Here is a 24339-nt window from a genome sequence, read left to right as displayed (position 1 = left end):
CGGCTAACTAGTAAAATGTTGCTGATATCCTGATAAACATTTTACTAGTTAACCACTTTTTGATACCTTTCAAAAGAAGTGAGATATATAGGCTCAAAGTGGACGTTCCGGGTGTCGTTCTATTAGAGGTTTTACGGTATTCGTAAAAAAAGGCGCATTTTAAAAAAATTTGAAATATCTTTTTTCTTATACGGTGAGCGAATGAAAACAACATTTTTATTACTGGACCCTGTTGAAGAATAACAAACTAAATTTAATGAATGCTGTAGTAAGATTTAGACTACTTCATCGTTGAATTCATATCACTTGGTAGCACATGAACCACTTTTTTTCTACGACGACATCGAATTAAGTCACGAATATTGTTATCACAGATTATCAGAATATAGGGAGGAGTTAATGCGACCTGAAATTATTTTTAGAAAATTTGATTCGTGGTTGAGATTAACTTGGCACATATTGCCCCCAAAACGAGGATTTCGTAACCCCAAATTGTTTTTTTACCCAACGACCCCAAATTTTTTTACCCTCCGAATTATTTGTCGATTAATTTTCAACCCACCAAGTCAACCAAAAGCAGGGCGATATAGTCACTGAAGAACTTCTCAGAATTGTAAAGTGCTAACGACGGAAACAAAACTCCCACAAATACAATTCTATGAATTGATAAATCAAAAATTAAATAGCTATTCATTTTACTGATACTGTTTGTGAATTGAGCTGATCGATATTTTAGAACTCTCTGCGTACAGTAACCAATTGAAAGAGTTATAATAAAATAAAACGAAGTTTCGATATTCATAAAAATTGAATAAAAATTCGGTTTCGGTTGATGAACCGATAGAAAACGGTATGGAATTGTGATTAATAAACTATAAATTATCATTCCTGTCATTATCAGCGAGAAGTAAAGTTTCCAAACCTGAAAAGAAACATCTGAAGAAAATAATGAGCAAGCGAGATACCTCTGGAGCATTTGGATATTTTGCTAAAGTATATCTGAAAATACATTTTAGCAATAAACTAGAGCTTTGAATATGATAGGACCAGTCATATATGAAGGATCTAATGGCGTCGATAATACAATGTTCCTCGAAAAATGCTAAAATTTCTTCTCTCAAAACATCACTTTTTATAAGTTTGTAAGACGAAAAGTTGATATAGATCACTATATTCTGTAACTTTTCAATAAAGTTTTTCTATGACAAAATAGAACTTACAACAAGCATATCGAACTGAACAAATCTATAGAATAATGATTTGAACTTCTGATTATAAATCAAAAGAACAAATAAAATGAGACTCAGAAGCAGTGAAAAAGGACCGTAAAATATCCAAATAGCCATTTTATAGGGGAATGACGAGTTGTGTTTTTCAAGTTCTCAGTTTTTTGTCAATACGGATCTCTGAAAAAAAGCATAATTATAATAGCCGAAATTACTGGGTTGTCTGACTAATGGCTTGTGGGTTTTTTTTTCGATTTATTGTCAACACTACATACTACTAAAACCCGTCTAGTCAGTTACTTTGAAAGTATGAAATAATTTATGTTACTAGTGGTTCATCAAACTACTTCCAGACATACACTTTTCAGCGTGCAATCTCAAGGGATAACAACTGATAATGAGATATGAATTCTAGATCGAGAAATCAAAAATAATAGTGATTATCAAACAAAAAACGGAAAACAGAACGCGCTAGTAAATCACAAAGTACTATTATCCGAGAAACTAAAAAATAACTGTAAAACGTGTGATACAGTGCGTTCAATATCTTTAGGACCCCCCCCCCCTCTTTTTTCACGGTGCTGAGAAAACAGAGATATCGAAAATCTGTAATCACCATTCGTTTTTAAATCCAAAAATACCCCGGGAGCCAAAATTTGGTACAGATACCTCTTTTGACGGAATTTCACTTTTCGTGTCAGAATTTTGATCCAAAAGTGGGTCAATGCCCGAAATTTTCATATGTGATCTTGGTTTTTGTACTACCAAGATGTTTCTGAACTTCACTGAGAATTTTTACATTTTTCTGCTGCACGTGACCTAATTTTCAACTCGATGAGCAAAATTGACCTAAATCATCATTCAAAAGCTGGAATCAACTACAAAAAAAGCAGGTATACTAAAGAAATCAATTAGATTCCTCATGGATAGTATTTAGAAACACTTTGGCCAACTCATTTGATATGCTGGAAACTAGATCGTCCAGTTAGTTTTCAGTTAACATGTTTCTTCCTTTTTGAAGGGAATTTCGGGATCCCTGATGCGGTGAAACAGCCTGACGTTGTGGTAAACGCGACAGGCATTATGATCCGAAGCTGTATCAATACAGTGTGTTTCACATTTATACGGTCATCCTAATTTTGGAGTATAACAGGAGAACGGATGAAAATAGGTATTTGGTGAGTAAAAATCGGATTCAGGACCTCAAATTACATACATTTGATACTTTTATTTATAATACCAGCAAAACTGGCAAAATTAGGCTCCCCTGACTGAAAAATGGCTCTCTGCAAGCGTTCCATATTTATACGGTCACCTCCAAAAAACAAGGAAAAGAGGAAATTTGTTATTTGATGGCAGCCTCATTTGATGTAATAACATCAAAGGTACGGTTTAAATTACATACATTTGATGCTTTTATTTATAATACCATGTAATAACATCAAAGGTACGGTTTGACATGAACCGAAGAAAATTTGGAATGTGCTGGTGGTCCTGAACTGATCATTTGCTCCGAATCGGACCATTCGGCATCGATCGCATTCCTGACCACCCCACAGGTTCTGTACTTTCTGCAATGGTGGTAAAAACTCCCCCTACACGTTCTCCGTAAAATTCCGACTCAAAAAAAAATGGCTAGCCATAGCGAATTTCGATTTTTAAGAGTCGGAACCATGCTAAATGGATCAGCTGAGGCGACGGAAAGCGTTCTCCTACTGGATAACGATCTTGTTAGGGTGATGAAATCGACAACGGAGGACATGATCCTCGAACCATACTTGTAAAATTCCGGGCCGGCCCGCCAAAGCCCGGGCCCGGGCCTGAGGAAATTTTCAAGGCCCGGGCCCGGTGTCAAAAATTCTGTATTTTTGAGCCAAATTTTGAGCTCTCATTATAATTTTTTTCCATTTTTTTTCGTATTTCTGATTGTTTGTCTGTCTGATCAAAAAAGATCGAAAAACTCGAAAAAAAAATTTTTGGTCGAAAAAAATCACATAAGGGTCCCCCTTATGTGTTTTTTTGAAAATTTCGAAACTAGTGAAATGACGGGCCCGCCGGGCCGGGCCTCCGAAATTCCGGAAAAAGCCCGGCCCGGCCCGGCCCGTATGATATTGTTGCTGACAACTTTTGAGGTGTACTAGCATTCCCCTTACTCATTTCAGCAGTACCTGACCTATCCTACAATGCTCAAGTGATTCTGACAAACGACCGTTGTCGAATTGTGAATGTTCTTTTTGATCATTGTCTTCGAAACACAAAAAACGGACCATCAAGACTTGCTGAACTTTTGGGTATCTTCAGCGTCTTGGAGAGCCAACAGAATATGCAAAGAGCTTCATACACACTGAGTATTGCACCTTTTATATCACCAACGTTCAGAAAGACAATCGGATTTGTGGATGAAATTTTTTCACTAGGAACACTTTCCTGATTGAAGTTTTTCGATTTTTTTTTAATGAATGAAATACAATCAGTCAAGAACATCTACATTTTCATGGTCATGTTTCATGGTCAATCCATCTATTGTCTATCACGAATTTTTCGAAGACTGCGGTCGCCACTACAAACTACGATAACACGCATTGCAAATCTATCGGGCTACAGTCTAGTTAGCTACAAAAAACAATTTGTTTTAAAAGTAGGACATAATATTGTATTGTGATCTATAATAAAAATGGAACTCGAATTCACGGAACATGTATTCGCCCAGCTAATTAAATTTTCGAGTCATTAAACTGCTCACTATCAGATGGAATTGAAACACTTACCGGAATTGCTCTTGAATTTCATTCGATTCAATTTAACAGAATTTGAAATTTCCGTCGATTCGGCAACCCAATTTTTTGTTAATGAATTTTTCAAAAGTATCAATTGTACTCTCTTGCCCCCTACACTATTCTGTCTTATGACCTCTCGGTCTACACCCCATTAAATAATTTGTGGCAATTGACATTGAAAGTCTGCGAGAACCGTAGAACATCTTCCTTTTTGAACTTGATCAGGAATTCGATTCAGGATAATAATTTTTAATTATCAAATATGGAAGAGTTACATACTTCTAAAACAAGCAGTGAAGGATCTCAAATGGTGAGATGATGTATTAGGTTGGCGGGAAAGTCTTTGTCACTTTTTCAATAGTTTATTTCTCAAAGAAAAAATAACCGAATAATTAATTATATTGTCCATCATTATCAACAACATGTCTCCAACGTTCCCTCAATTTATGGATTCTATTGCGGTAGAATCCAGCCGGGCGTGAGGCAAAGTATTGATTGAGTGCCGCTTCGACCGCTCCACGGGAATTGAATTCTTCCTTCGAAGGCACGTGTCATATCGCCAAATAACCAATAGTCGGAAGGAGCAAGATCAGGAGAATACGGGGGGTGAGGGAGAACATTCCATCCATATCCCATCAGCTCCTGCTTCACTTGTTTCGAAACATGTGGGCGAGCGTTATCATGTTGATAGTACACTTTCTTGTCTTTCAGGGCCGAACGGTCGACTGCTTTCTTGAGGTTTCGTAGTTGAGTAGTGTAGAGGTCTCCAGTTATTGTTTTGCCCTCGGGCAGAAGTTCCCAGTAGATGGGGCCGTCCACTCCCCACCACACAGAGAGCATAACTTTTTTCGGATAAAGGTCGGGTTTGGGGACATCCTGTGGGCTCTCTCCTTCTCCAACCCACTGGGATTTCCTGTGGTGATTATCGTAGAAGACCCACTTCTCATCTCCGGTTATTAGCCGGTCCAGCCATCGATCGCCCGCGTGGAGAGTGAGAAGAGTAATCGAATCGTCGACTCGGCGGTCAAGGTTGGCTTGAGTCAGGTGATGAGGTATGAATCGACCAAAAAGTTTTCTCATTCCAAGAGACTTCAAACCTTCAAGGACTGTGCTATGGTGAACTCCGAATGTGACAGCTAGTTCACGGCTAGATTGAAATGGATCCGATTGCAATGCGTGCTTCAGCTTGTCCAAATCCAACTCACGGGGTCTCCCAGAGCGATCCTTTTCATCGAGCGAGAAGTCATCTTTTTCGAAACGATGGAACCAATTGCGAATAGTATTGTAGTGAGGGGCATGTGTGTTGTACACATTCTTCAAGAAAGTTTCCGAATCCTTCATCGTGGTGTGAGATAGGAAGAGGTAAATCAAAACATGTCTGATGTGAATTGCAGTGGGAACAAACATATCGTTTCAATTACAGATGAGGAGCAGGGAAGGAAATGGGGACTTGTTTATATGGAAGGTTCTTATCACCTTGTTATTCACTAGAGTCGATATCATACACAGCCTCCATATACGAGAACAGTGATTAAACAAACAGAGTGACAAAGACTTTCCCGCCAACCTAATATTATAATTTTCCTTGGAATGAGAAGTTTATAGAGACAGGCCCATCAGTCTGTAAAATTTGTCGCCGTCCTGCCCATGGACATCACTATGGGGTGGCATCCTGCAAGGGATGTAAAACATTTTTTCGAAGAATTTGTGTTTCTGATTCAGTTTTGAAGTGCCAGCTGTTCAATGATTGTTTTGATTCTTCCAAAAGAAGTAAGTTAACTGTTCGATGACTATATTTATCATTTCACTTTTCAGTGCAGCTTCAGTTGCGATGCCAATCTTGTCGTTTCAAAAAGTGCATCGAGGTTGGAATGAATTCAAAGGCCCTGGAATTAAATGAAACGGAGAAAGAAGCGCTGAACTTCAAGAAGCTCGCTGAGCTTGAAAAAGAAAAAATCCCAACAATACAAACCATAATCTCTAAAGAGAATTTAAGCAAGAATATCATCGACATGTTATGTTACCTGGAATTGAAAATAGATCAATTCAAGAACTCTGCCTACAACCCATCGATTATAGACTGGATGAAAACAACCGAAGAACTTGTCACCAGAGAAAACAAATTAAGTTTAGCCGATCATCTTGGGGTACCTTTTTTTAGTTAAAAATGACAGTATCTCTTAAATTGTAGCCAATGAGCGGATGGCCTATCAATAGGAAAATGGAACTTCCGAAGGTATCGAGAATGCGAGATGTTCCCGACATAGACATGAAGTACAGTGGATCGACTGCTCGGCCAGTACCATCCCCAGCCAATCAGTAAAACGAATTTGCAAAAATGCACAGTTAACATAACCTCATTTTCAGAAAAATGTGGATGTTCTTCAATATGATGACATTTATTGAATACGCTAAGACGTTCAAGTTTTTCCAAAAACTGGACTTGAACGATCAATTAGTTCTGATTGGACAAAACACGCTTCTTTGTATGAATCTTCATAATTCGTACTATGCGGTGTCAAGAAAAATGGAAAAGTGTGTGCATCCGGATGGGACGGAGCAACCGCAAAGAGAGTAGGCTTGCAAAAAACGGGTATAGTTTTAAATAATGTTGTTTTCAGCGAGTACCATTACCCGGTTGTTTCAATGGCACTTGCTCCTTTGATTCGATGTGATATTCAACTGATTGAATACATCTTACTCAAAGCAATTAGCCTATGCAATCCTAGTAAGATTTCATTCACAAAACTACTGTTTAAATTGATTTTTCAGCTGTACATGGATTATCGGAACATGGACAAACTATTATCGCAAAAGAGCGCCAGCAGTTTTCGGATGTCCTTTTAGATCATTGTCTAAGAAATCGATCATATGGACCGAGTAGATTCGTGGAACTTCTTGAAATCATTTCAGTTTTAGTTCGCCAACAAAGACTGCAAAAGGATATTCATATTTATCATATTTCGCCAATTATCTCTAAATTTCCATTTTCTGTCCAGTTTTTGGATGAGATTATGTATTCGTAGTAAACCTTTTTTAATCCTTCTAATACATCTCCGATGTCTAAAACTAATCAAACTAATCTTCTAGATGAAAGTACGTACATCCGAGGCCAAATTAGACACCAATTGACTGGCCAAGGCCATCTGTACAATTGGGGGAATTCCTCGGGACTGCCCTCTCATCAGCTGGACGATAAACTTATTTCCTTGATTTCTCTCTATGGAACTATCTCATTTCAAACCGTCTTCATCTTCATCCACTCTACCGGAAAAATGTATGATCTGTAATCGGACCGCACATGGATTTCATTGTGATGTTGCCACATGTAAGGGATGTAAAACATTCTTCCGCCGGCAATTGCTATCCGGAGAAGAAGCAAAATGCGTTTTGAGAAAAGATTGCTATGATTTAACCAAGAGAAGTGAGTTATTCTGAAAGTTATGTGATCCATAACATTTTTTTCAGGAGAACCTCTGTTCCGTTGTCGGCCTTGCCGATTTCAGAAGTGCATTTTCGTTGGTATGAACCCGTTGGCATTAAACTTCCAGGCCCGAACTACTGCACCAAACTGTGAAGAAAATAGTTTCAAAACTACTGAAAATTTAATCCATGACGTTGTTGGAATGCTGCTGCATTTGGAATCAAAAGTAGAGAAATTCCGAAAATGCTCCTACAATCCTGACTGGAAGGAAATCGACAAACTTCAGAGTTTGCTTAGCAGTACCAATAAGCTAAGTATGGCAGACAGCTATGGGGTAACTAAAGAAAACATTTATAAACTACTGAAGACGTTTCAGGAGATTACTGGTTGGCCTATCAAGAGTGATTCCCGTGTTCCGCTGAAACATAATTATTTTCAAACTTACTATCCAAAAAGGTAATTTATTAAGAGTTGACATTACGTCATCGGTGTTTTTGTAGCAAACACTGGTGGTTTTTCAATTTGCTCACTTTAACAGAATACGTTCGAACATTCTGGTTCTTCGACAGTCTGGACCTTCAGGATCAGTTGCTTTTGATTAGACACGCCGTAGTTGGGATAACGCTTTTTCATATATCTTATTTTACAATTCAAAGGAGTTGTCAATATTTAACTCAACCCGATGGATCACAACACCCACACAATACGTAAGCCATAGTTTTAATGTATTCTAAAAATTGTCATTTTCAGAATGCCAGATTATAAAATAGTCTCCATGCTTGTCGATCCAATGTATCGGTTGAAAATTCAAAATGAAGAGTCTTTGCTGTTGAAATTGTTGTTTGTTTGTAATCCAGGTGAGTCTCACTATCAGAATGAAGCCTCAGAAATTTGAAGTTTATGCTTAAACTTGCCATTTTCTGATATCAAAATCAAAAATCAGAAATTCGAAGTTTCGATGTTCAATATAGATTATAACCTTGTTCGGTTCGTTGAACACTCTGTATATCATTTGTGACATAAGACGCACTATGCAAAACACTAATTTTCAGTCATTTCCGGTTTGTCCAAATCTGCTCAAGTACTTTTGGACAAAGAACGATGTCGGACCTCTAAAATCCTTTTTGACTATTGTCTTCGGAATAAAAACTGCGGACCAGCTAGATATGTGGAACTTATTGGACTTTTGGGAGTTGTGGAAGTTCAGCAGAAAAAGTTGAAAGACATTTACTTGTATTCATTTGGACCTCTTCTGGCAAAACTTCCGAAAGAATGCACCATTGCTTTCGTTGACGATATTTTTCAATGATTTCTTTTTCAAAAGTTTCATCTTCGATTTTTTTTATTCTCTGAATTGGTCTAAACCCCTTGACCTCAAACTGAAATAAAATTTAGTTTTCTTTTAGGCACAGAGTTTTCCATTAATTTTCAGATTCGGTGGTTTTCATTCAAGCACCGCCAACTCAAATATCTGACACACAACCAAAAAAATACAGGGTAAGATAATTTATTTCCTCTGGGAAGCACGAGAAATTCCAACGAAACAGGAAGAAAAACAAAAACACTTGATTCATTCTGAAATTTGGAAAATTCCAAACGAAAACGGAGAATTTCTGGTTAGACGGACTCTGTCATCAGATTTTTGGCTTGATTGAAAAAGAGAGAAAAAAAGAGCGCAGGCGGTGCAGACATCTCATTTGTGTGTATTTATGCATTCGAGTTGTGATTAACACTTCCTCATTTTTTTCTTTTTTTTCTGGGAGCCATGATATTCGATTTATCATTTTTTGCTACTCTGATATTGGGAATGGTATGGTTTAAACTTTTGCAAAGAGCGTAGAACCTGTAATAGAAGGGCCTTGTTAAACTTGAGCTGATTTTTCTCAGCTCCCATGCAAGATGTCGGAAATATACCAACTGATAAAGTGTTTCTGATACATGATATATTCCACAGAAACCGAGATAAATTTGCTCAGAGTTAAAAGATAGGGGCCCTTCTATTACAGGTTTTACAGTGTCTAAAGTTACTATTTTTCCAGATAAGCTTGCCTGGATTTCTAGTCAATGTTTATGTATTTTTCAAACTTTCCACAAGAAAGAGGCCTTTCAGTGGATTTCATAAATTGTGTATAACAAAATCCATTCCAAATTCTATAGTATGCTTGACCTTTTTGGTTTGGTCTACTCCATTATGTGCACTGTATGTTTATGAAAATTTCAGTTCAAATGTAACAAAGTGTTTTCAGACAGAAAAAATATGAAACGATTCCAAGAAGTTTGAACGTCGGCTTTGGACAAGTAGCTGGATGGGGAGCTTACATTTTGGGTAATTTTTTTGTAATTCAGCCTATAATTATTTAAAAATTTGGTTCTAAACGAGATTTTGGTGTCAGAAAAAAGCCGAAAATTATCGAACCTCTCCAGTTGACGACTTTTAGCAATAATACTATAGATATTTGCCTAACAATTGCTTTAAATTTCATAGATACTTATGAATCATACTTGTTATTCGAAAACCTGGTTAGCATTACAGCTGGAAGAAACGAATAGTTTTCAGATGCTGAACAAATTAATTACAATGAAAGAAGGGATGAGAAAACATCGAAATTCGCACCAAAATTTGGTTTCAGCAAAGTTCTTTAGATCCTAGAGCTAAAACCTCCTTTACAAAACCAAAAACCAGCAAAGATTAAACCCTTTGATCCCAATTCTAATTGTTTTATATTTCCAGGTCCATTGCTCCAAGTTTGTATGTCTTTCAATCGGTTTTATGTTCTTTATTTCCCGCTTTCCTCGATGAAAGTATCCAGATTTCCAATCACAAATATTGCGATAATTTTGGCATTGTGCATTGCTGTTGTCTACACTGTAATTGGATTTCCAGGTGAGAATGTTTGATGGTCAAGTGGAGTGTGTGATCTATGAAAAGTTTATTCAACAATTAATATTATAATTAAATCTGAGCCATTAAGATAAATATACAGGGTGGCCGATAAGTATAGGACGCTCGCTTTCAGCGTTCCCTGGCACGGTGCCAAGGGATATTTTCGAAAAATTTCGAAACTTTTCGAAAGTCCAGAGACTATATAAGTAAGCTTCTCAGTCATTTGTTCTCACTTCTCCATATCGCCGAGCTATGAAAAGTTCTCCTCATCGTCCTTCCATTGAACTCTTGTTCAAGAGAGGCCTCGGAAGTGCTGAGATCGCTCGACGCCTTCAAATTTCGTCTTCGACGGTTCGAAACGTTGTCGCTGCTATCAAAAAGCGAGGAGATGCTTCTGAAGTAAAAAAAAGCGGACGTCCACGTTCTGTCAACACCCGGAATACTCGTGCAATCATCAAGAAACGGATCATTCAAAATGATGGATTGAGTCTCAATAGGATGGCGTCACAGCTTGGAATTGCCCGATCCACTGTCCAATCGATTGTCAAGAACGACTTGAAGCTCAAAAGTTACAAACTACGTCGTGGACAGTACCTCTCGGACAAATCGAAAGCGATGCGACTCGAAAAATGCCGAAAATTACTCCAGCACTTTCAAGTGCGCCGCGTCTCTGACGTTATCTGGACAGACGAGAAGATCTTCACTATTGAACCTCTTCCCAACCGTCAAAACCAGAGACAGTTATTGTCAAAGGATGACAGCATGTCTCCGAAACGTCGTCTTGCCCATAACCGCCTTTTCCCGAAAAGTGTCATGGTTTGGGCCGGTATCACGGCAACCGGTAAAACTCCGTTGGTTTTCATTGAAAGAAATGTGAAAATCAACTCGGAGGTGTACCAAAAGATTGTGTTGATGGATAATTTGTTACCCTGGGTCACTCAGCACTTTGCTGGTGGTCCATTTATCCTTCAACAAGACTGGGCACCGTCCCATGGCTCGAGATCGACATTGGCCGTCTTGGAGGCGCATTTCCCTGGATTCCTGGACAAGAACTTGTGGCCTGCTTCCAGCCCGGATCTCAATCCGATGGATTTCAGCGTTTGGGGCATGTTGGAAGGGAAGATCGCGGGAAAAGTTTTTGCTACTGTCGATGACTTGAAGGCCGCTCTCGAGGTAGCATGGGCTTCGATCGACTACGGATACCTGCGGCGCACTGTCAATTCGGTGAAGAAACGTTTGAGAGCCTGTGTCAAAGCTCGTGGATCCAACTTCGAATTTCTCTTGTAAAATCAAATTTTCTGCTTATTTTTTGTTGTTTAATAAAGGTTGTTCTCGAAAAATCCTCAAATTGAAAAAATGGGAGCACTTTCAAAACGTCCTATACTTATCGGCCACCCTGTACATGACATGATGTATCAAAGTTTTGGCTTGACTCTAACGCTGCAGAAATATCAAGGCACTAAAAATAAATTGAGGGGGCAAAATGAAATCAGTGGAAATATTTCAGACGAATGTGGATTCGTATTCGACCCAAGCATACTTTCATGGCGTCCCGAGGACTTTGAGTGTGCCCTCTGGCTGGCTGATTTCATTTTCTACTCGATTCTTAGCCTATCAATCACTTCAAATTCACTCAATTTTGCCACCTTCTTGAAACTAGTTTCTAGTCGAGTGAGTTTTGAAATATATGACTTCTGATATGACGTTTTGTCAAGTTCAGATCAAAATAAAGGTGTTGGATTTATTTTCAGGTACAAGGAGTGTCATCTGGAGATAGTATTAGTAGAAGGAAGAGAAGAATCAGTATGTACATTCAGGTAAATGTGTTTTGGAGAATTCGTATCACCGTAAAACCTGTATTAGAAGGGAGCCTTTTAATAGAAGGACTCCTCTAATAGAAAGGTCCTCCGAAGGTACCTTGGAATAATACGAGAAACACCCCTTCTAATACAGTTTTAACGGTATTTCATTTTAAAAGATCGGTGAATTCTCGTTCAAAACTTATGGAAATCCATCAACTTCACCAAAATTCCAATAAATTTTTGTAAAATTGTAGAATTTCCTATATACTTTTTACTGAAAGCGTATGGAAACGTTGTTTTACAATTCAAAAGAAGCATCAATATAAGATGGAGCCCTTCTTTTAAAGAGACCCTTCTAATGCAGGTGTTACGGTAGTTAAGAAATATTTTAAAGTTCACTCACATCACTGAAAGCAAGATTAGTGCGCGAAAATGAAGGGTTCTCTAATGATTAGAAAACCTTTTGAACATGTTTTATTCCTCTCTCTGTTTGTTCTTTAAAAATATAATCAGTATTTTTCTGATGACCATGCTCTTGACCAAAATTGTTTACTACACAAAAAGCCATATAAAAAAGTTCCGCATGTTACATTTCCTTCGGAATCACCCCACCATTCTCATTTTCCAGAGCGTAATGCAGGACACACTTCATTTGATCGACATGATCAACTGTACAATACTCTTCAAACTCAATTCAGCAATATGGTATCAGTTCATTTTTCTGTCCGTCAGTTTTCTCCTAATTCACGCACTTGATGGGTGAGTGGACGTTGGTTGAACATGTCAGAGTGATAAGGCATTTCCGGGAACTTTCAGAAGCGTCATGCTGTATTTTCATACGGAAATTCATCTGCAGTGGTGCCGGAAGAACAAATCGAATACCAGAACCGGGACAATATTTGTGCATCGGTCCAAGATATCTTCGTTTCATCCATCTTCCTAGCATTATGGGTACCTTTTGAATTCTTTGAATTTCAATTGTGGTTTTTTTCTGGGTACATATTTCTGTTCAAAGCTTTATTCAATAAATGAAAACGTTTTTTTAGAAAATGAAAGCTTTCGTGGGAATTCTTTCTGTGCTTTTTGTTTTCTTATTTTTCCGGTTGCGTATACTGACGGGGGTTGAACAAAAAGAATGGAAGTGATAAAGGAGTTGGTCTAAAAAAGTGGAACACTGTAATTTCCAGATGTCTAGAAAAAATTATTAAAACCCCAAAGTTGAAAATCAGAGATAACATTTGCATTTGGAAATTCTCTTAAAAATAATGAAATTTCACCGGAAAATTGGGACCAATTTAGAGTAAAGATGATGGGTGTGTCGAAAGTTTCAAAGGGGTTGGAAAAGAGGCAAAAAGAGATCATAGGGATGCATACAAAAGCATTGCGAGCAGAGCTTTGAACGGAGTCAGACAGGAAGGAAGACTGAGAAAAAGGAGAGAGATAACGAAAGAAATTATTGTTGCCTAATTGGAAGAAAGAATGACGTAATCTAGTTTTGTGGTGACGTGGCAGCAGAAGTGGAAGAAGCCGCAGAAGTAGTCGTTGAGGCTGGAGAGGTTTGATTGGTGCCATTCTGAAAATTTAAAATTTCAAATGATTTCGTAACTTAGAATTCGTGAAAGAGATTTGTTAGTGTTGTGACTTACTAGACTAGAAGTGGAAGAAGTAGAAGAAGTGGGAGTATTGTTAGTTGAGGATCTTGTGATGGAGCGTTGAGCTCTTTGGGCATGCTGTCTTCGCCTCAACTGAAACCAATGAAGAAAGTGCAAGTGATAGATCAAGAAGTACAAATGACATGCACAATAACAAAAATACAAAAATAGTTTCACACATCACACATGATTAGTAGCATGGTTTTTTAAGAGCAAACATTCAAAATAACCAACCTGTGCGGCAGCGGCGGCGGCAAGGGTGGCTGAATTGGCTCCCATTGGTGGAGCAAGTCCATGAGCCTCTCGCGTCTTCTTGAAGTCTTCATACTCGTCTCCAAGAATCTGAGCAATCTCTCCCTGCATGAAAGCCCATGGCATAGCTGACCCAACTAATGGACACTTGTCTCCCGATGGGCAGTACATATCAGTACTTCTGCATTGATCCTTAATACTGCTCCGCGAGCACGGGAAGCAGAACTTATGCATGTTGACACTTGGACATTGTACAAAGTGTGTGTCTTCGAGACGTTCATTGCAGATGGTGCATCTCAAAATTCTCTCGATTGGGGCGATGGCTCTGCGATCCTTGAGTCCCGGGTGTTCGGGGGAGTGGGTGGAGGTTGGCGAGGCCGTTGTAGTTTGGGCATCTCCTGGAAACGAAGTAGATGATGATGAGGGATGATGACCCTGGGGTACCAGGCGCCGCCATAGACACTACTACACTACCATTTATTCAAAAACCGGTTCCACTTTTTTCACTCAATGTTGACCCCATATCTAGCCTTTTATTTCTCTCGAGGTCACTCATTCTACTCTCTTCTTCTTTTTTTCTTTTTCTAATTCTTCTAAATTCGGCTGGTTTTTGTTGAGGTTGGGTCTCTCTCAATCGGTCGGCGTTACGCAATTCGAGAGAGACACCGGGGTAATCGTAGGAGAATCGGAGAGGATGAAGGGGGCACCACTACTTTACGCAATAACCGGTTTACTCTCCTTTTTTGGGGGACACGATATCAACTTTTTTAGTAATTCCTAACCTCGAATCTCAAAACTTACCTCTTTGAACTTTTCCGTAGATTTCAGGCTTCTGTTCCTCATCGGATTCCCGTTTTCTTGGATTTGCATAAGGAGTTGTAGTACTAGGCATCATGCTCATCATAAACGGAGCCAGAAGATGAGAGTTATGAGCTCCGAGATTTCTGAGAGACTGTTGGATGAGATCATCAACAGCACGTGGATTGGATTGAGTCATCTGGAGAAGTCTCTGATGAGCCAACGCCTGTTCCAAGTTATTCATATTTGGCATTTGGAATGGAGACGTTGGAAGTGCCGGTGGCGCGGGCTGAGTCGTCGTTCTTTGAGGACTTATCCTTCCGACACCATTCTGATTTGGGATTGGAGTTGTTTGAAGGGGTGCTTGTAGAGGGACTTGATGAGAAGTTTTTGCATTTGTGGGATCAGTGATTGAAACCCCTTGTAGTTTCTTCTGTTGACGTGCTTCCTCGAGGACAAGTTCTATTCTGAAATAAGAGAGAAAGTGAAAAGGTTTCTTATCAAATAGGTGTCACTTTTTTTCTTGGTCAACTAAACTTGTGACCTGTGCGAAATTGTGAAATGTTTGGAATTAAATTGAAATTGAAGAAAATAAAACTGACCTATCAGAACCTTCATAATTAACACATCCTCTGCAGACTGGTTCAATGTATTCGTTGATAATTGCCCACGGCCAGCGTGGTAGATCACAGAGATAGCATTGTTGCCTTGGCACTTTGTCGGCTGATGCAATGGTTGCTTTGATTCCAGCAGGAGTTGGGGTAAGAAGTGAGACGGCTCCGTTGGCAGCGGCTAGCGAGACGGCGTTAGGAGCCGCGAGCATCTGGAGAGATAGAGAGTTGTAGTCAATGGAGCTAGCGTCGTTGTTATTGTTGTTTGAGCTGATTACAGAAATAGGAGGCGTTGGAGAAACAGGCATGGATGCCTGAAGAAGAGCAGCCGACTGGGCGAACGTGCTCATTTCGGAGAGAGGCATAATTTAGGAGATGATGATGGACAACGAATGATGATCGGAGAATGGCGCGTTTTAAGTTCGCAGGCGAAACACCCCGGGAAGAGAGAGAGGTGAATTCTAAAGATAAGAGAGATTCCTGGCGGAGGGGAGAGGAAGACGAATAGGGTCGAGGTTGAGGATGGGGTTGAAAAAAACTAGGCACGGCTGGCCTCTTTGCCTCACTGATAAAAACAGAGAGGGAAATGCCGCCGGCAGCTGATAACAGAACGTTTTTGCTCCGAGAGTTTCATGGAGAAATGTTGGGACTCACAAACAAAAATTAGCTGCCAAACAAAAATTTTTTGAATGAGCGCTACGAACCATTACAGAAAGGGGGGGGGTGTGTAATACTGGATGACGAACCAACTCTATGAATAATCGACGAATAGAAGGAGACGGTAAGGGACGTGACGCATAGACCTAACGGAGCATATTGTGTTTTCACTATAGTTGTGTATGGGATTGGTGGTAAGACAAATTTTGAAGGAGAAGGAGGTGGTGGGGGTCCCAGTCCATTTTCTCCCTCTTTTTGTGCCTCATTCATATTCCAGAAGACGTATTGAGGGAGTGCATTTCATTTGCATCGGATCTGCATCTCAAATCGAAAGAATTGAAATGGAAGGGACGGATGGGACAAAATTGGTAGAGAATTTTTTACTCGCTCCTCAAAAAATGCAAATGGCTTTTGAGGGCTGTTTACTGTTAGGATCTCTTTTTTCCTAGAAGTTCAAACTAGACTTCAAGACACTGTGAATATGTCAATCCAATAATAAATTTCTGAACAGTAAGCATTGATTCTAAAATTCTGATCCTATGCTTTTTGGAACTTTGTCCTTTACTGACGTTCCAAAATCCTAGGTACCAAAGGTCTCATCCCCGCCCATTTCACGGAAAGCCCTTTTCTTCCTTCACTGATAAGAGAGGTACGAAGACCAAAGTAGAATTGTGATGATTGTGATTCCATAGGTAAAAGTGAAAGTCTCGAGGAGACGAGTCATGAGAGTAAGAAACCCCTCTCTTCTATCCGATAAGGCCATTAGGCCGTGCCGGCAAATATTTATTGGTGCATGGTTCACAAGAGCTGGTGAAATAGAAAACTGATAACAACAAAAAGTGATGATTGAGAAGAAGAGATTATTCTGGAAAAGATTCTGGAAGAAATGGGAGGTGTTTCGTTGCATAACAATGGTGATGAAAGAAAATTCAAAGGATGGCAGAAGATATGCAAATTTGAGAAAATGCACACATACACAATAGATATGCTAAATATGCTAAATTCATAGGAATGTTACCTTCTTGCTCTACGCTTGCAAAATTTTGTTTATCAAAGAAATGATGATTCAGGGGAGTTTAAAAATTCGATGATACTTTGACCAAGAAGACACATCAAACGACCGTTTCTCAGAAGAACGACATAAAAAAAGAAAAGATTGAAGTGACCTAGTATTCAGGGAGAAGGACTACTACAGAAATTGACTGAAGGTCTTCTTTGAACGGCCCGAAGGGAATGAATGGGATTTGAGAAGACGCGCAGAGGTCGGACAGTCGGGAGCGGAAGATCCTCACGCGGAAAAAAGATGAGGGAGATTGACCTTGATGGTATAGGAGAGAAAAAATGAGAAGAAGAAAAAAGGCACGGGGTTCAACATAAGTAGGAGGCAAACATACTGGATAAGGTTGAACTTTAACTTTTTTTCAAACAACCAGTAAATATATAAAATATAGAAACTCTCTTGCTATCTAATGTCTTGTTTTAGTTCCCCTCTCACTTTCTTTTGGGCTCAGCTAATATTGACACGTGGAAACAAAAAAAACGAAAAATGGAGAGTGTCGAGAGCCGGAGAGACACAGAATAGAAGGTAAGGTTATTCTTGGCGCCTGTGAAAGTTTTATTAGAGTTAGGAAGTTTGCGTTTCGAGGCTCTGCGCAATGTATGCTTTACGAAAAGAGAGCATGTGTGTAAATGAGTGGTTCATTTCTCAGACTCTTGAACCTGGTGGGGAAAAAAGCTTGATCTGGATTTTCATATGCAAATAGAAACACTTGTTCACATACACAAAGTTTCATAGAACTTTGCAAGCAAGAGGAAAACAACAACAATTTCTACTTTTAGAAAACAAAACAAGAAATCCAAGATCTTGAGACCCCTGGATTTTCGGGAAAAGTAAAAACAAGGAGATTTACAAATCTTTGAAGATCTGTTAGATCAGCTAGTTGGTGCGTCTTCGGAGCGGTTTGATCTAGTTTTTTGATCGCTCCGCTCCTAACTTTCTTAAAGGGTTTTAATAATCCACTGACTGACAGGTGGACTAACAGAGGCGTGTAGCGTTTTATATATAAGGAAGATAATTGCAGAAAAGAGCAGAGATAGAACAATTGATAATTTCGGAATCCAAGATCCCTAAATAACAGACTCGAGAGAAGACTCAAATAAAACCCGTGGCAACAAAAAAATTTTGAGAGAGTAGGGGTCGATTGGGTGAGGACTATGGGGAGGGGAGGCACGCGGGCGGTACACAAACAAGAAACTGGTAACTGGTTACCAAGGTAGACCTGAAGAAGAGAAAATAGAGAAAAGAGCTCCGCCGCGAGAAAGTTTACTGCCAGTCTATAAATTGCACCAGATAGGAATATTTTTAGAAACGCGCCGCTGCAGAAATACTAGATCCTCGTCGGAGCAAAATGTGTTCTACTACTACTACTATACCCTCCTAGATAGATGCAAAGTGCAGACGACACATAACCTCCATTTTCTTTTCTCACCCCTAGCAGAGGCGGTCCGATTGCGCAACCTTGCTTGGGGGTAAAACCGGTTGATCGAAATTTGTGAACGGAGAGAGAATTGAAGAAGTATAGAAGGAAACAAGGAAGAAGAAGAGGAGAGGCCGTGGCCGTGGCCGAAATGGATAGAGTAGATGGGAATAGGAGAAGCAGAGAGAAATGGGATATCGAGTAATTGAATCTGACCTTTTGAAATACTGTAGATAGTGGCAGAAGGCAAATGGTTTCAAAATGATAAAAGTAGGTTATGGTGTGATGTGAAGAATTCTGAAGAATGTTTTGGAAGTTCAGAAAACAATTTGAGAAACTGTCTGAGGTTACCGTTTTGTAGAAGATAAGGAAACTAGTTGTCCGGACTGTCAAGAGAAGTTATTCTCAATCTCGAAATCAATCAACTGGAGTGGACACAGAAACTTAAACTCTCGGAATTCTACAGGGACCTAAACTAGTACTTACCGTAAAACATGTATTAGAGGAGCCGGCCCTACTGTTGTTCCAAGGTTTCTCCGAAGGGCCCTTATATTAGAGGGGCCCTTCAGTTACAGGGGTCCCTTTTATTTTTCCTGTATTTTTTTTGAAAACTTTTATCAAAAAAAAATTGTGAAAACCCATACATGTTATCAAAATTCAGCAAGTTTTTGAGCAGAAAACGGAAGTTTCGGAATATTTTTCACTGAAAAAGTACGGACATTTTAAATTTCAAACAACATAACACATTTTGAAGAGGACCGTTCTATTACAGGGGGGGGGACTACTATTAGAGGAGCCCTTCTGATACAAGTTTTACGGCATTTGGAACCACATAACTCGGTGAGGTTAAACTCTAACAACAGAATTCCAATCAACAAAAGTACAAAACTTCGGCATCTTAAAAAACAAGAAAAAGAAAAGGATTTTAAAAAGCCGAGGTGTAAATCCAAACGCCTTGATGATCAACATCATAAAGTATGTTGTCCTCTTCTTCCAAAGAACGACTCTTCACTAAAAACGTCTTCAAGAGAGTGAGAGTTCGAGAGACTTAGACTGTCAGAGGATACAAGCTTCAGATATTCTTCTTTATGAAATCCAGTCACTTCTTCTTCTTCTTCTTCTTCCACTTCTCCTTTCATTTTCTCTTTTCATTTTGCAAATCGTAGAGTAGCTGGCTAGCTGTCCAGTCAGATCACTTTGTCTCCGCTGATCTTCACACTCTCTCCACCACCTCGATCCTCATATATCCCTCACAGAGAAGTTGCCATCGAATAGAAGACAGTCCGGTCGTCGTCATCGAGTGAGAAGGCGTGGGGGGAGATACCAGTCAAACGAGTTGGCACGATTCCAGGCGCAATCTTCTTCACTTCCACCTCTCTCTCTCTCTCCTTCACTAGTCAAAAAGGACAGGAATACATACATACAGAGAAACACTCTTACACCTGGACCCAAAAGCATCGTCCAGTTTTTGGTGTAGTGGTTTTGGTGGTGAATAAAAAAACGAACTACAAAAAAACGGGGAAAGTTGACTGGGAAGGAGATAATCTTCTGGTTTCATTTTACACTTACCCAGGCTTTTTTCAGCTACTGTAAATTAGCTATACCATACATCTCATGAACTGTTTCATTGTTTTTTTGCCATGTCATAAAGAGTTTACACACCTCAACGCACTTTGTACTTCACCCTCCTTCTCTTATCACTATTGTGATTATCAAGTTTCAGACGTATGATCATGGGACTCAAGGTCTTGTTGCTCCGCTATTTTTTGGAGCACTTATTGATATGGAACTTGATAAAAAAATTCTGGGTGACTGCACGGTGTGACGGAATAGGTTTTTAGGTTGGAGAGGGAAGAAGCGACCTTGATTGAGAGGGGTTAAAATGAAAGAGTGGTGAACTTGAAAATGGGCGATGGTGCACCCGAACAAAGAGATTTTCCTTGTGAACAGGAACATAAATTTTCTGAGGAATTTGAATTTTTGAATGAAGAGAGAAAGAGAGAAGAACTTCATAGAATTTTTTGTCTTGAGATTTGAAAGATTTGGCAACGGAAAGAAAAACCGAAAATCTTTGTATTTACCGTAAACACTCTAATAAAGTGCCAGCCAAACCGAAAACTTTGAGTTTATGTATCTTATTTCCTGTAAAAAGATATCAAATACTTGTTCACTGATAAAATGTTGATCATAATATCAAACATATGTTTTTATTTTGATACTTTTTGATATCTGCTGCAGGGAATGAGATATTTGGGCGCAAAGTGAAGAGATTGGGTGGCACTCTATTAGAGTGTCTACGGTAGGATGTCAGGTACAACCTAAAATTATAGACCCTGCCAATCTTTCTCTTTTAGGAAATACAGTACTACACATATCCAAAAGGCTTATCTGTAACCCTATGCTTCTTTCAAGTTTCCACCTAATGGGTACCGTAACCTTCTTACTTCCTTCTTAGAAACTCAAAAAAGACTGACTCCTTCGCAACGAAAATTTCGAAAAAGAAGAAGACGAAACTTGCAGAATTCTCAAAAATTTTTACTGATGATGTTTTTCTCCCATATTTGTGTGTGTGTTTCTGTTTCTGTGGACGCGTGTGATCAAACTGGTTATGGAATTTAAAATATACTCTCTGTCCTCTACTGACTACTGTCTTAAGATTGCTGTAATGTCTCCCGATTCTCGCGTACTCTCGATACCCCAAGAAAAGACATAAGAGAAAGAAGACAGTATCTGACTTCTTCAAATGATAGCGAAATTCGAAAAGACAGTTTTCAAGTTCAACGCATATAGGTACAACAACAAAAGGGTCGTTAAACTCCTCTGGAACAGGTTATCAGTTAATATCAACCACTTCAAAACTTTCTTTTCTCAAATGAGACGGTAATTGAAAACCTTCACTTCCGATCTAGTACAATAGACAGGAGGACAATGGCATAAGCGTAAAGTGAATCGAAACCGGACACAACGTGGTTGGAAGAAGCAGAAGCTTCGTCTTCTTCTTCGTCTCCAGATGGCCTGAATGGCAGGAACCGGACCGATTGAAATGGCATAACTGACAGAAATGGAAAGGACGGGGGGGGGGGGGGGTGGATGATGGCTAATGATGAGCCTACTGGTCCTCTTTTAAAAGTAGACCTTGAAATCGGAAAAGAAAATGACAAGGACACCTGCCCTCTCTCATAAAAAAACCATTGCACTTGGTTCTTTTTTTTACTGGTTTCGAACTAATTATTACGCGGTGGAGATGATGAGCCGGAAAATGAAAACGCGCGGTTGGCATTGAAAGTTCCAAAAAAAAATATAGAAGGACGTTTATTTTAAGGATACAAGGACATCATCTTTCTCTTCGGAGATTATGCATAAAATGGAAAACATATGAATTCCAGTGGTTTTGTGCTAGGAGCAAACTGGAACAAAGGAAAAGAGAGAAAAGAGAAACATATGCATTATGTATTTTATAGCAGGTTACTGTAGAATTTGAAACAATGAACTACGAAAAATAATAGTTGTTTTTTAATGTTTCCTGGAAGGCTCTCTTGAGGGGAACAAAAAAAAGTTCAATCCGAAAAATCGATTCGAGGACATCTGCTCGCTAAAAGCTTGTGATTAATGGGGCTTACAACTCGATCAACACATGTCTCTGAACCTTTGGACCCGTTGGATGAGATTCTTTTTCGAAAGAGAGATATTTTTAGATTAATCACAAATAATTAGAAAAAAAAATATTCGGGTTCGTGTAAAATGAAAAAAATAGGGGCTTGATCATTTGATACAGTTGTCAATAAATTCAAAATCCGGTCTATTCCAATTTTGAGCTTCCGAATATGGATGATTCTAACAGACCTCTACTTGAAATAGTACTGTATCGAGATAATTAAGCTGAAATTTTTCCAAGTTACTGTATTTCCTTTTATCCCACTTAAACTGTCAACTTTGAGCTTAATTATCTCGATTCCTGAGAAAGATATCAAAAATGTGTCAACTGATAAATTTTTGATTATATTATGACTATTAATTTATCAGTTGACAACTTTTTGATATCATTTACAGGAATCAAGATAATTGAGCTCAAAATTGACTTCTCGTGTGGGTTTCTATCAGAGGGGATACGGTACTTTAATTTTAAAATTTTTCTGGTAGGTTTCAAAAAATAGAAAAATCTATGAAAAGTTAGTTTTGAATTCCTACTAATTTGATATTTGCCAGCTGCCTGAATCTAATATGGCCCATTTCAGAACTTTGAACTCTTGAAGGTCTATTTTCTGAATTGAGCATCTTCCATTCAAAATGCTAATTACTCCCTCATTAAACCAGATCGAGTTTCTCTTTTGTCTCAAATCCTTGAGATCAAAAAAACTGATGACAAAAAATACGAATAGTAGGTCTGAAAATGAGAATGCAAATAGAAAACTTTTTGAGAGACATTTTAAGTAATCGGATCGGACCGGTTTGACCCCTGGGCGGTGACATTTTGAATTATTCAATAAAACATTTTCTGGTGAATTTTTGATGAGCACATGCATAATTTTTTTTTGGATGGGAGGTCAACACTACTAGAAAAAAATACTAACACTAAATGTTTTTCTGTTGAGTAAGAAAAAAATTCACATGGCGAAGGGCGTTGCAAGGAAAATGGCATAGTAGTAAATTGGCGACAAATTCAGGTTCCTGATTCAGAAATCAGGTTTTCAGGTTGTATGTCCACGTCTGCCCCCCCCCCCCTCTCAAGGAATGTTATTGGTGTACTTACCGGCGGTGTGATCCACTGAAACAGGCTCATACCTTCAGAAAACCAGAATAATCGTCTTTGATGTCGTTGTCAGGTCAGGATGATGTTGCCTTCTCTCTTCTAATGGTGCCCACGTCGTCGACCCCGATCGTCAGTCGGCATCGGGGTTGAGAGGTAGATTCGGCCATATCGACTTGGCCGGTTGAAACTGGTTCTCGAGGACAGATCAGTCACTCTCTACTTCTACCTTTACCTCTCGTCTCTCGAAAAAGTTGCGAAACTAATTAATACTGTTGTATGTCAGAGGCAGAGTATCTCTCTCTCTCTCGAAACACACGAGATACTCGAGGTCAGAATGGGAACTAAATGTTTGAAACCGGTTGGGACATGGAATGCTGATTTTCGATCTGATGGTTGCGGTTATCTGGGGTTGAGAGGGGGAGTGAGAGTGATATTGGAATTCTACTTTTTTTGAATTGTGTGTAACGACATAATCGAGAACAAACACCTGGGCTGAGAAGGGTTTCAAAAAAAATCAGTTTCGGTTTTTCGATAAAAAATAGATTCTAGAGCCGCTAGCGATAATTTTCTTACCAAGAAATATAAATTTGATTCACTAAAAACCTAAATTCGCAAAACATAATTGTTTCAGTATACCGATTTTGGGGCGGACATACTTGTAACCCGGGCCTTTGCCGGGCCTTTGCGGGCCCTGCCATAATTTCTTTCAGAATCTATATTTTCGAACCAACTAAATCAGATATGATAGAGCTCCACGAGCGGTACAAAACTGAAAAAGTATTTTTGATGTTATGATAAACATTTTACCAGTTAATATGTATTGATATCTTTTAAAGGAAATTAAACACATTGGCTCGAAGTTGACGGTTATGGGGTGGCACTCTATCATCACTTGCTTGATGATGGGTTTGCTTTCAATACACCCTGAATAAGATTTTTGTGCTATTATTGTCGAATATAAAAAAAAAACTGATACCTGAAAAATTTCGCGGGCGGCGTGCCGATTTACGAGGATCCGCCCATACTTGT

General features: G+C 39.0%; 6 protein-coding genes across 6 annotated transcripts; 4 read left to right on the top strand and 2 right to left on the bottom strand.

Moving 5' to 3' along the window:
- Positions 1–280: 280 nt before the first annotated feature.
- Positions 281–694, bottom strand: CBG27372 (the record flags this gene model as incomplete). Its single annotated transcript, XM_045237279.1, has 2 exons — positions 281–406; positions 563–694. The coding sequence occupies 2 exons, from the start codon at positions 692–694 to the stop codon at positions 281–283; spliced, it is 258 nt and encodes an 85-aa protein (XP_045098569.1).
- A 374-nt stretch (positions 695–1068) lies between these two features.
- On the top strand, positions 1069–3657 carry CBG27371 (the record flags this gene model as incomplete). Its single annotated transcript, XM_045237278.1, has 2 exons — positions 1069–1138; positions 3389–3657. 2 exons carry the CDS (start codon positions 1069–1071, stop codon positions 3655–3657), a joined length of 339 nt encoding a protein of 112 aa, XP_045098568.1.
- Positions 3658–5746: 2089 nt separating this feature from the next.
- On the top strand, positions 5747–7029 carry CBG06732 (the record flags this gene model as incomplete). Its single annotated transcript, XM_045237277.1, has 6 exons — positions 5747–5773; positions 5830–6150; positions 6195–6322; positions 6371–6577; positions 6625–6731; positions 6776–7029. 6 exons carry the CDS (start codon positions 5747–5749, stop codon positions 7027–7029), a joined length of 1044 nt encoding a protein of 347 aa, XP_045093299.1.
- A 223-nt stretch (positions 7030–7252) lies between these two features.
- Positions 7253–8730, top strand: Cbr-nhr-221 (the record flags this gene model as incomplete). The annotated part of the gene is given in 6 exon segments (XM_002647589.1): positions 7253–7427; positions 7472–7837; positions 7897–8096; positions 8101–8134; positions 8186–8284; positions 8480–8730. Coding segments are annotated over 6 exon segments (1125 nt in total), but the record flags the coding sequence as incomplete, so codon positions are not given.
- Positions 8731–9457: 727 nt separating this feature from the next.
- On the top strand, positions 9458–12876 carry Cbr-srx-125 (the record flags this gene model as incomplete). The annotated part of the gene is made up of 5 exons (XM_002647588.1): positions 9458–9627; positions 9674–9753; positions 10159–10311; positions 11819–11982; positions 12742–12876. Coding segments are annotated over 5 exons (702 nt in total), but the record flags the coding sequence as incomplete, so codon positions are not given.
- Positions 12877–13602: 726 nt separating this feature from the next.
- Cbr-tag-260 lies at positions 13603–15776 on the bottom strand (the record flags this gene model as incomplete). Its single annotated transcript, XM_002647587.2, has 4 exons — positions 13603–13686; positions 14000–14415; positions 14819–15282; positions 15418–15776. 4 exons carry the CDS (start codon positions 15774–15776, stop codon positions 13603–13605), a joined length of 1323 nt encoding a protein of 440 aa, XP_002647633.2.
- Between the last annotated feature and the right edge of the window lie 8563 nt (positions 15777–24339).

Source organism: Caenorhabditis briggsae, assembly GCF_000004555.2.
Source record: "Caenorhabditis briggsae complete genome, chrV, whole genome shotgun sequence".
NCBI lineage: Eukaryota > Metazoa > Nematoda > Chromadorea > Rhabditida > Rhabditidae > Caenorhabditis > Caenorhabditis briggsae.
The sequence above is the reverse complement of the archived record's forward strand: the minus strand, read 5'-3'. Positions and strand labels throughout refer to the sequence as shown.